Below are 11,851 nucleotides of genomic sequence, written 5' to 3'. Positions count from 1 at the left end.
ATAGTCGCGTCCCCCCCCCCCCCCCCCCCAAACTCTATGTAGCTATTTACCTTGCAAAAACCAAACAAACCTGATCTCTAATAAACAGTAGCGTTATTTGCGCTATCCTAGTGCAGTTAAAAAAAAGTTAAGCTACCTTAACACTTGTCTTCAGTATTTTGAATCAGTTTAGACTAGGAAACAATGATCTTCTTGTAAAGAAAAAGTGAACAGTTTTATACCCCTCTCTCTAGGACAACTTTGCTGGGTTGTAGCGACATACATCCCCCAATGCCTGACATGGATTCACCTTGTCACAAACTCTAACATCCATTTATAACACTGTGTTTTCTGTAAAGATGGCAGCATGAATGTGTATGTACTCTCTTGGTAAACACACGCTTTCCATGAAGGAAAGGATATCTTTTAGCAAAAATGAAAGGTACTTACTGATAAAGCACATGTGCTTCATGTATGCAGCTAAATCTTGTGCTTATGTTGTTTTGTATCCAGAAACACTTATTAAAGATGTGTTGAAGGACCTAGAGAAACACCAAGTGAATGTGGAGAACCTCAGCTCAACAGAACTGAATGAGATCGCTGATACTATTGCCAATGCGCTTCAAACCATTGGCATTCAGGAAGAAACAGAAGAGGGTGCTGGAAAAACTAAAGACAACAAAACAGAAGCACAAATGAAGAAAGGAAATGCTCGAGCAAGGGCAGAGGTTCAGACTGGTTTAATGGAAAACAGTGTTAATATATCAGGTATTAATTCTAAGAGTTAAGTACAACAAAAGAAGACTACTCTAATTTTCCTTTATTGTTTTACATTAGTGCTAGACTTTTAAAAATCAGTTTTAAAGAAGACAGGAGGGAAGTTTTTTGTATTTTTCCCTGAAGACTGCAGAATTTTTTTGTGGTTTTATTTTTACAGCAGGTACTTTATTTACCAAAAATGCATCTGTTTGCGAACCCTTGTTCTTCAGGCTTCACAAACAAGATAAACCTGCACACACAATTATATTGAAATAAAAATTGCTTTATGCTGTGTGGTCTAATTTCCCTTTCTTGAAAATGAGATGTTTAAGCAAAATGATAATGAAAAATGATTATATTCCAAGAATGTATTTTGAAATATGTGGGGGAAAAATTATGTTTTACAGATAATAATTTTTTAATGTACTACAGTTACTTGCAGAAGAAAGTTTTAGACAGGTACAGGTAGAAAACTACTCGTTCCCTTTTCTGCTTAGGGAAATGAAAGAGTTGTTACGGTTATTTGTAAAAAACATGCACACATGTTTTCCTGGTGATGCAGGTTCAGGAGCTACAGTAATTGCCATTAATGAATTGATACCACAGTGGGGCCATAAGTTACTGCTCATCCATTCTCTATTTCAGGAATATTGTGATATCTAGGACACCAAAAACATATGCTATATGTCATAAACAGTGATTTTAACTTACTGTCTTTTTTCATGGTGATATACTGAAATCCTTACTAGTTAGGGATATTCTGATTATTTTAATTGCCAGTTCTTTTTCTAGATTAAAATGAGCAGACTTGAGAGTTTCTCCTGAATCATGCTGGGAGAGATGAATAAGACTCAGTTCATAAACCAAAAAGCTGGCATTATTTGACTGAGGTTAATGATGTAACTGCATCACTATAGTTAAACTATAACATGGTTTTGGTAGATGATATCTATTGAAATAAGTCATCGTTTCCCACAAAAATGTGTATGAGGGATGTATATGTTTCCTTTTTCTTTAGTGTAAATGTCCATTAAGATAGCTAGAGCCATTTTACTGTTTTTTTTTTCTTAGATATTGATAAACTGATATGAAGATTGGACACTTAATTAGCAAAATAACACTCTTACATTGGCTCTTGAAGTACTCTGTCTATTGATCTTGCATTAATTTGCTATCGAAGTGGGGTTAGACTAACAATATTGAATTATACAGTGCTCTTTACTCTGCCCTTTCAGCTTTGATGTCTTAATGTTTAAATTGCATGAAAAGACTACCACTACAAAGCAGCCTAATAGCAGTATTTGTTTCATATATGATGTTTCCCCTTCATAACTATGCATTTGTGGTTTTCATATCCTACAGACAATGGAGTGCGTGAAGCCAGTGCAAGAACTGATAAAGAGGTAGAGTACCAGTATTTTTTAACAAAACAAGTATTCTGTCTCAAAATATCAGCTTTATATGCAGTGAAGGTCAAAAACACACTTCTGAAATATAAGACTTGATTTGTGTCTTGTGTGGATATAATTTAGTATCATAGCATAGGCATTTTGTTGTTGATGCATTGAAATATTAAATGAACATTTATTTAAACCTTAACCAAAATGAGTTTTGCAGTTCAAAAAACCAAAAATCAAGTCCTATTTTGCCTTTCTTTCATTCATAAATAGACAAAATTCATAACAGATCCCAAAGTTCATATAAATTCAAGGTTTTCCACAGGCTAGTAACTTTTGAGTAATGAGGTGTTCTTGAAAACACACTTCTTTCACCTGTCCTTTGGCTCTTAGCTCTGGGGAATGTAAGCATCCTTGTTCAGATAATCTCTCTGATTTTCAGAAGCAGTTGAGTAAACGTATTCTATCTGTGGGCATGTGTTAGTGGGAGATTCAAAATTCCCTCTCCTTTCATGGGATCTGTCACTCTTCACTTTTTCTCTTTACCATTGCAAATTGTTGACTATAAGAAGTATTTCAAAAGCTTTAGGCATTACATCTTGTCCCCCAGGTGATAACATCAAGTTTGGGATTTTAATCCAGATTACTTTTACAATACTCTTCGTGAGCTTTGAATCACATTTTATAGACTTATGTCCAATATTCAGAGCCATTTTTGAGGTATATTCATCTTTCTTTTTCTGGGTTGCATGGAGCAGAAAAGTCTCAAAGAAATATTTTTTAAAAGTGCCATGAAACTTCTACTGTATACTCTATCAAAAGCTAACACTGCAAGACTCATAAATGGGCAAACCCTCTTGTGTCCACAGTAAAATCTCTTGAGTAGCTGCCCTTCTACTAAGCAAGGAAAACACACAAGTGGACAATGTGGCAGGAGCTTTAACCAGCCACAAGGAATTCTTCAAGGAATGAAGAGTTAAATTCACAATAGATGTACAGAGGATCCCATGTATACATTTCTTTGTGACAGTTTGAATAGGGGATATGATAGAAAAGAATATATTGTGAAACAGACCACAAAGTGCCAATTAGCTGTCATTTCCTCCCAAATGCTTGGCTGCAATAAACTTATAAAATGAAACTAGCTAACGAATTGTTCCAGGCATGTGTTTTGACTTCTGCTCATTTGCTTATTGTTTCAATTTATTAGACAGATTTTTAATTTTTTTTTTCTGTGATCATATGTTTAGCTTAGTGGATCACTCACAAACAGTTTGTCAGAATTTCTAGAGATGAATAAGTGAAATATAATTTGTCATATAATATCTGTTCCATTTCCTGTGTTATGACTTGTGAAACCCAAGAGGTATGCATGTTTCCAATCCCAACACTTAGGCATATTGATGCATCTTTCTATTATTTCTCCCCCTCATTAACTTGTTTGATAACAAAGTTTTGTTCTCGTCAATACTTAAACACACAGACACATGAAAATTAACACTGTGAAATTACCCTCAGCATTTTCTTCTAGTTGTTCGAGACGGAGAAAAAGTTATCTACATTCTGTGATATTTGAAGAAGAAAGTGACTGTTAAATATGGAATTTCTTTGCTCTTATTAAAACTATTGAAAAAAACAGTAGCATAATTTAATGCTTTTTATTATTACTGAATAAATGTTATGTTCTTACATGTGTGGCAGCATATAGAAACTAATAAAATGACTATGCGACATTTTCATGAATAGACTCTACTATATCAATAAGAGTTTGAAAGATTATAGCCAGATTTGGTTCAGTACAACATTCCTGTGTTTAGTTTTAAAAATAATAATATTCTTTTAATACAGGAGAACAGTGCAAAACTAGTTACCTTCTTGAAGGAGAACGCATTACCTGAAAATATACCTGAAGACCTTATACATGAAGAATCTATTAAGACAGAAAGCAAGAAATCTGAAGACACTGACTCTTCTTCCTCAGAAGAAATAAACGCTGGTGTGGAAAATGTAAAAAGTGAGACTTTCTCAAGGGAATTGACAGCTGCAAAGAACAGCGAATCTGACTCCAAAGACCTGAGCAAGACCCGCTACTGGATTAAGAATGCTTTAATGCAGGATGGACACCTCTATGAAAAGCCTCAGAAAAATACAGGACAAGGCTTACAACTTGAAGTGAAATCTTCTGAGGAGAAAGAATACGGCTATATTGTGACAGTGAAAGAGTAAGTATAGCAGCCAATTGAATGGCATTTTTAACTGGAGAAAAGATAAAGTCATTGCACCTAATGAAATATGAATCTACAAGAGGAAAATGCCACAGGCCTGATTTTTAATACATCTGAAACTGTTTGGAACTTGTTCAGCACTTTGATGAAAATACAAGAAACCAGTTCCATTTTCTTACAGTTGCCTTTCTTCCAATGGGGAAAGTATTTCATTTGTAGGTCTTTTGCTTAGACCTCTCTCTGTCTTCTCATGTTCCAGTGACCTTCCAATATGTCAGTAAGCGTGCTTATGGTTAGGATGTGGGCTTTAAATATTTGACTTGAAAGTAGCCTAAATATCAATGCCTGAGTCATTCTTTCAAAAAATGACACACAATAATAAAGCACAATACTTTCTCTGTGGTTTCATTTTGATCTGAAAATACCACATAAAGGAATCCAAACATCACATATGCAGCTAGTGTAGAAAGAAAAACCTAATGATTTCAGGTCATGTCACTAATGAATTTGACATTTAATACTATACTTTCAAAACACAGCTTTTTTCCCGCAGTGATACACAGTTTATTACAGGAACATTCAGGAGTTTAGAACAATGTGGGCACTTTTGCATCCTTTTCCCCCTCTGAGAACAGTGTTATATTTGGTTAGAGATCCCGACTCATCTTCTGTGAGAAATTAGGAATTTCTAGGATGGGTTTACAATTCTCTGCCCAGAATTATAGAGAAACTGAGACAGAAACATCTGTAGCATGAATTGATTCTTTTGACTGTCTCAAACTTATTAATGGGATTGAAGGCAATAGTATTGTGGAAGATTCTTGTTTTTACCTCACTGTGTTGCTTTGAAGTGCATGTGGCTGCGTATCAGAGACAGCTTCTTGTTCGCCTTCTCCTGGGGGTTACACTTGAGAAAGATGGGATCACAAAGAAAGGATGCCATTTGTGGGGGAAGAGATTTTATATGGTGCATGGAGGGACAGAGAGTGAAAGCTGAGGCTCAGCAACCTGCAAACATCAGAGACAGACAGAGACAGAGACTTCTCAAAAAGTAGGGAACAAACACCTACTCCTCAGAGATAAGGGAAGGAATGTATCTCATAAGGCCTCAGAGGTCACCCTGCAGAAAATAAAAGTTAGTTACTGGAATGAGAGATGCTGAAGGAAAGGGCTCACCTTTTGAGGACATAGTGGCCATGGGAGTTATGTTAACATATCCTTGCATTGCTATGACTTCCCATCCTAAGTTTTATTTTTACCATTTTAGTGTTTAATTGTATTCACTTTCTAAAGAAACCCAGCTCTAAAGTTTAGAAAAGACCTTTTGGGAGTTTTGGAGTACGTGCTTTAAGGAAAGTCCCAAATGATTTGAGGTCTTCATACTTCTGTTAACTTGTCTGTGTGTCAATAGCCACTGTTATTCATTATTTAATGACCAAGTGCTTTGGATTTATTTAACCAGTTATAAACTGCTTTTGTAATTACACTTTCCAGTTGTTTTCCTGTAATGTTCAGTTTTGTTGACTGGTTCCTCTAGCAGGCTCACTATTCTCAAGAACCTGCTCCAGTAGAAAACTAGTTATGACAGAGTATTCTTACAGTTTTTTGTATAGGTCATACCTTAATCCTTCAGGTAGGTTACCTTTCTATTTGCCTTCTGTCAGGGGGACACTCACGAGTCTCTTTCTGTTTTTTTGAAACCAGTCTACCAGAAGTTGATGGGATACCCTAGTTTAACCACTCCTCTTGGTTCCTGCCTATGAATGCTATGTGAAGCAGTAGAAGCTAGTTTTTCCCCAGCTCAGTGCTACTTCCCCCAGGCTTTTTAACTCACATCAGTCTGGAAGGCACCTTTATATCCAACAGTATCTTAATGACACCATCTCCCTTCACCATCCAGACTTATTTGGCTCATAAATTCTCTAAAAGCTTAGAGCTTTCACAACTCTATGTAATGGGAGACATTCTGACTTTCAGTCTTCACACTATGTAGATTCTTCACTGTGTCATCTTACCTGGTTTTCTTCCTAGCTAGTCCCCCGCTGATGAGTTTTCCCTGAATTATGTCTATTATTATTCAATGACACTTGCTAAAGAAGGTGATTTGTCCAAAGGTTCTTGGTCCTAGAGGACTCTATATACGGAAGTATAATTTAGCATATATTTATTCAGCTTCTTTACCATTTCCAATACCAGAAAGACAAAAAGTACTTTACTTACATACTAGATTGTTACAATTTTAGTAACTTTGGGGCAAAATGCTTTTAGATGAACATTGGGATGTTGTTAAAAATGCTCAGAAACAATGAGAAAAAGTTTACAATGAGTTAGATGAAACTACTTCAAATGGTTTGAATTAAAAAATGTAAGTTTATCAAAACAATTTTAGTTTTTAATGGTAACCAGCTCGTTACAGAAAGCACGTCCTATCTGTATTCAGAAAACTTAACTCCTCACTCCATTCTTAGCACTTTGAGTACAACTAGATGTCATCTTCTCCAAAGTCACCACAGAGAAAAAGAGAATAAGCTTTCATGCTTTTTTTTCAGTTCCTAGTCTAGAATGCATTAATTATTAAAGAGAAATTATCTGATTGAGTGGAATTAAAGGAAAAATACCTTTTGTACCAGGATTATGTTGCATTCGATCTGCAGCAAACATATTTTGGTTCAGGGTTCTTAGCCAGTGATTTATAACTCTTCAGTGATTTGACCCTCAGCATTTCAACTCCAAAATATACTGGTTTAATTTTTGTTGTTGGTAAACTTTTTTGTTTTGAATAGGTCTATCTGAAATGTAAGAGTAAAATGAAACCCCCGTATTTTGCAAAACAAAATTGATATATGTTCTGGGATTTTATAAGAATAACAAAACCTGTTCAGGAAATTCCACATGCTAAAAATGGACTTTTCCACTCTGCAGGGACAGTGAAATACTTTCTACAGCAGTTGAGGGACCTGTTATGTACTAGTATTTCCCACAACCATTTCTTTAGTATATAAAGTGGCCTTATAGAGCAATTGGATCAGTGCAGCTGAGAGTTTCAGTAAGGACTTGTTTTCATGAATGTTGCTGTAATTGTGTTTTTTCTTGGGGGAGAGAGGATAGAGAAAGGGATGTTTGTTAACTATCACTGCACAGAAAAGAAATTTTAATGTCCTTTTAAGGAGCATTTCTTTAGTAAACTTCCTGTGTCATTAAGTTTTTGTACTGAAAACCTTACTGGCCGTTTGCAGTAAATAAATAGTATTAATAAATGGCTTAGGTATATGCTACACATTTATATATAAATGTACATGCATGTTATACTCATATAGTGAAGTAAAGGAGCTGGAACTATTCCTAGTCAGATCTTTAATCCATGTCAGTCTGAAATCACTCCTGTTTGAGAGGTGATTGTAGTCTCTAAGTACTCAGGAAATCGATTTCACAACTGATCTTTGATATTTTATGGTTGAACTTGATGATCTCTAAGACCTTTTCCAACCGAAATAATTCTATGCTTCTGTTTAGATCTTTATGCTTTTTTAAAGTTCTCTATTTTAAATAGAGAGGAAGCTGAAGCTAAAGGTAGGCATGAAATAAATCCTTCTAACAGCCTGAGTGTTAGGCAAATTCATATGTGAAGTATCTTTCTTGCAACGATTAGCACATTTAAGATTATAAACTTAAAATTATTATTTAGGTGGGGTTTTTTAATCCACTCTTAACTTGTGCACATGAAATGAAATGCCAAAATAGAACATGAGAAGTACTTATTTGTTTTCCAATACTCCGTCTTTGTATGGTTTTCTTCTTCCTCCATAAAGCAATAGGTCATAGTTTCAGTCCATCAATTTTTATTGGCCACGATTTTTTTGAGCAGTGAAGCTTCATTTTTACAGCTGAAACAGTGGTCTTTTGGTGAGAAAGGGAAGTGGTCCAATGTATTTGTACACTGGGGATAATAGCTTCAGTTCTTTTCACCTTCTGATCTGAAAATGGAACTGAAAAGATTATACTCGGTGGTATAGTTGACAGATGTCAGGGGTGATCCATTCACTATTAGATTCTTAGGCTTCCATGCCTTTGCAAGTGTGATCCAAGGAGATATTAAGACTGCTTCAGTGAACTCCTAAGATGCCAGCTTTTAATTGTGCCACAAAATAAAGATAAACATTTCCATGTAATACTTGAAGAAAAGATTTGTGATAGTTTAAAGACTTGTCAAAACGGCAGTCTGATTGTCAATGGCAAGAACAATAGGTCACTCCTGCTGTGTTTGTCGAGTGACCTTTCAGATGGTTGGAGCAGTGCAATCCATACCAATCCATAATATCCATCAGTGCTAAGCTTTGGAATGAATTGACAGTTTCAGTGTAGAAAATTGTCCAGCAAATCCTCCACTGTGCTGCTTCAGCACTTTATTATGCTGAGAAACCAATCAAATTGGGTGATTTACTTTGTTTACTCTTTTCTCCTGCAAAAAATTGGTATTCTACCACTATAGGATTTGTGTGAAAGAGGTTTCTTTCTTTCTCAGTGTAACTGCCTTGACCTGTTTCTTCTAATTTTAGCTCTGAAATTCTAAAGCAATCTTATAAAACAGAGTTATCTTCAGGATGTTATTTTAATTTGTATGTTACCTTGCCTGTAGTTATAAAATACCTCTCCATTATAGTGGGGATACATCAGTGTGAGCTCTCAAATCAGAGAATTCTTTGCCTTTGGACAAAAGAACTCTTCCTATTTTCTGAAAATCTAGTTCTTCAAGTATGGAAAACTTTTTTTTGGATTGGAAAAAATGCCAACGTTCCCATTTGTCTGGCAGGATATGCTCTGAGCTGAGGGCCAAGATCCCACAATCAAAACATTTAAACAATGTTTAGCCTCCTGAGTGTCTCATGAGGAAACCCGAAGCCTGACTTTCCAGAACATGTAGTTCTTACCACCTCCAGTAAAACTAAATGCAAGCTGCTGCATGCTCAGCAGTTTAAATACTCAAGCTGGTGTGCAATTTCTTGAATATGAGATTGAGTAGTTAGAATTAAATACACTAAGAAAAATCCTACTTTGAGAGTAGAAAGTTCATCTCCTTTCACTGCTTTATCACAGTCTTTCGAGCTTCAAAGTCAAGTCATGCTTTTCTGAAGCCGTGCTTGGACACCCAATGCAGAGGAACCTGTCCAGTTGTGTGATTTATCAGAATGCATGTGCTTGAAGTTTTTCGTATAAATACAAGATCACAGACAGCTCATGGCAGCTCGGTTAGCTTGTGAGCCAACTTCTGGCATTGTTGTATTAGTCAATTCCTGGATATTTCGTGTTTTGTCATATGTTAACTCTCAATTCCAGACGGTCTATGTAAAATTATATAGGCTGTAAATCTGTTCACAACATGTTAACTTAATTGGATAATACATGCATTTCTATGCATTTAGTTTGAGGTAGCTGGTATTCTGCTTAGATGCTGTGAAAGAGCTGAAAATGGATCTTGTGTTCATAGTATAAAATTGCTATGGAATATGATTAGTCTGACCCATTTAATGTGCTGAAGGGTTAGGTTAATTCCAAATGCTTGATATTATTTCTTCACCTTTACAAAGGTGATAAATGATACTGCTTTGCATATAATGATTACTTTCTGCAGGTTTGTGTTCAGGTTAGGACCCTGAAGCTGGGTTGTACAGAACTCTTGGTTTATTCCCTGTTTTCCTAGGCAAGTCATTAAAGAATTGTATTTTTATGATCATCATTATTTGTTTCCCCTACCAGGTTAAAATATTTAGCACATTTTAATTGCATTTAAAAATGAAATTTAAAATAAACAGGAGAGAAAGAATCACAATATCTACAGCAATAAAACAGGGCTGATGGTAGATTTTATTGTTCTTTGTTACTGGAAGGTCTTGATGTTTCTTAGAAGCTAAGCTTTTGTATTCCATGAGGCTTTTCAGCTCTTTTTTAGAAAATAATAGCAAAATGTTCTTGTCCTTTAATACATATATACAAATAGAAACGCTGATTTGACCTTCTCTGCATGTCTCAATGTCCTCTTCGGAGTTGTTGTTCTACCTGCAAGGGCACTTTATCAAGGGAAAAAAGATTTGTGCATATTCTTCACTTAACTTCTACAACTAGCTGTAACAACTAAAAGAAATTACAAACATACATAAACCAGAAAAGCTCTTGCTACTAAAGTCTGTTAAAATCAGCAAGGGACAGCATTGCTCACATTAAAAAATAAGTTAGATGTACAGTTTTATCCCTCACTTTGTCACTTTCCCTAGCAGTCTCTACCCTTGTATAAATAAGTTTCCTAAATGTCCATCACTGATTTTAAAGCCAAAAGTTTTGCTTCTGATGACATAGCTTGACCCCCTACCTAAATAATACAGATGGAAAATACTTGCCTATGAATTTATCCAGTAGAGACAATTCTGTCATTGTATCTCAGCACCATAACTGGTGGAGAGACATAAATTTAGAATCTTCCTTGGCTAACTCGTCACATGTGATTATTCATACTCCCTAGAGTTTTCTAGACATAAAATCATTTTTCCTTCTTTTATCCTTCAGTTTCCTTGTGATACTTAGAAAGTGACACAGATCATATCCCCCACATTACTGCTTAACTGCCTTAATTCTGATATTATATATTCCCATAGGAAAATGATACTTCATGCCTTTTATTTATGCACAGGAAAATAACAGAAAAACAGTAGTTACTGTAGCTTTGCTATAGAGAGCAATAAATACTGGTGTTTCTTTTTCAATATGAGAGTTCAGCTTTGAATATTTTTAATTTCTTCTTATCTATTGTATGTTCAGAGTTCAGATGATAGTCTGTTCTACTTCTGTTGCCCTTAGCTTTTGTGCTTCCAAAATCTGTTGAAATACATTATCCCGGAATGTGTGATTCTCACCTGCTGATGTAGATCATTTTACAAGAGTCCTTCCAAGCCTCTATCTTTCCCTCCTCTTTGGTCTTCACTTCCCCAGATGTTGTCCTCTGCTTTCTGTTGGGACCAGCTCTGCATTTTTACCTCTAGAGGAACGTACAGAGCAAAATTTTGAATTGATGTAGCTGGTGACCAGCCAATCTGTCTCACTAGCAACAGTAATGGCAAGGAATCACCCTGGTCCTGTGAGTCAATGAAAGGCAATGGGTAATTGTAGGAGTGTACCTGGAGTACCCAGTAGTGCCACAAGGCCTAGCACACATTTGTATCTCTCCACTTAGCTGAACAGATAAGGTTGTTGTCCTAGTTTCCCAGAACAGACATTCCCAGACACTCCCACATCTGTCTTTCCGTGTCTTCTGGGTGGCATTCGCATCCCTTGTTCGGATATCATGCGCTGGCTCTTTCAGGAGAGCAGCAGGTGCAGGTACTCCACAACCTCTCTGTGAGTGGGTTCAGGTCACTCTGCTGACTCCAGGCTACAGACCTTCAACCACTGAGGCTGCAAGTCACATATCGCCAAACTAGAGATGGGACTGGGAGCTGTGCT

General features: G+C 36.1%; 1 protein-coding gene across 1 annotated transcript in view; it reads left to right on the top strand.

The window, feature by feature from the left end:
- LOC104164817 (receptor-type tyrosine-protein phosphatase N2-like) overlaps window positions 1-11,851 on the top strand; it is a gene marked incomplete at both ends in the record, with an annotated part of 52,296 nt that overhangs the window by 26,752 nt on the left and 13,693 nt on the right. Inside the window, 3 exons of the mRNA XM_009704267.1 lie at window positions 493-747; window positions 2,101-2,141; window positions 3,984-4,357. Coding sequence (XP_009702569.1) covers window positions 493-747; window positions 2,101-2,141; window positions 3,984-4,357 — 670 coding nt within the window. The remainder of the gene's footprint in view (window positions 1-492; window positions 748-2,100; window positions 2,142-3,983; window positions 4,358-11,851) is intronic.

The sequence above is a fragment of the Cariama cristata genome, unplaced genomic scaffold, assembly GCF_000690535.1.
Source record: "Cariama cristata isolate BGI_N322 unplaced genomic scaffold, ASM69053v1 scaffold5577, whole genome shotgun sequence".
Lineage (NCBI taxonomy): Eukaryota > Metazoa > Chordata > Aves > Cariamiformes > Cariamidae > Cariama > Cariama cristata.
The sequence above is the reverse complement of the archived record's forward strand: the minus strand, read 5'-3'. Positions and strand labels throughout refer to the sequence as shown.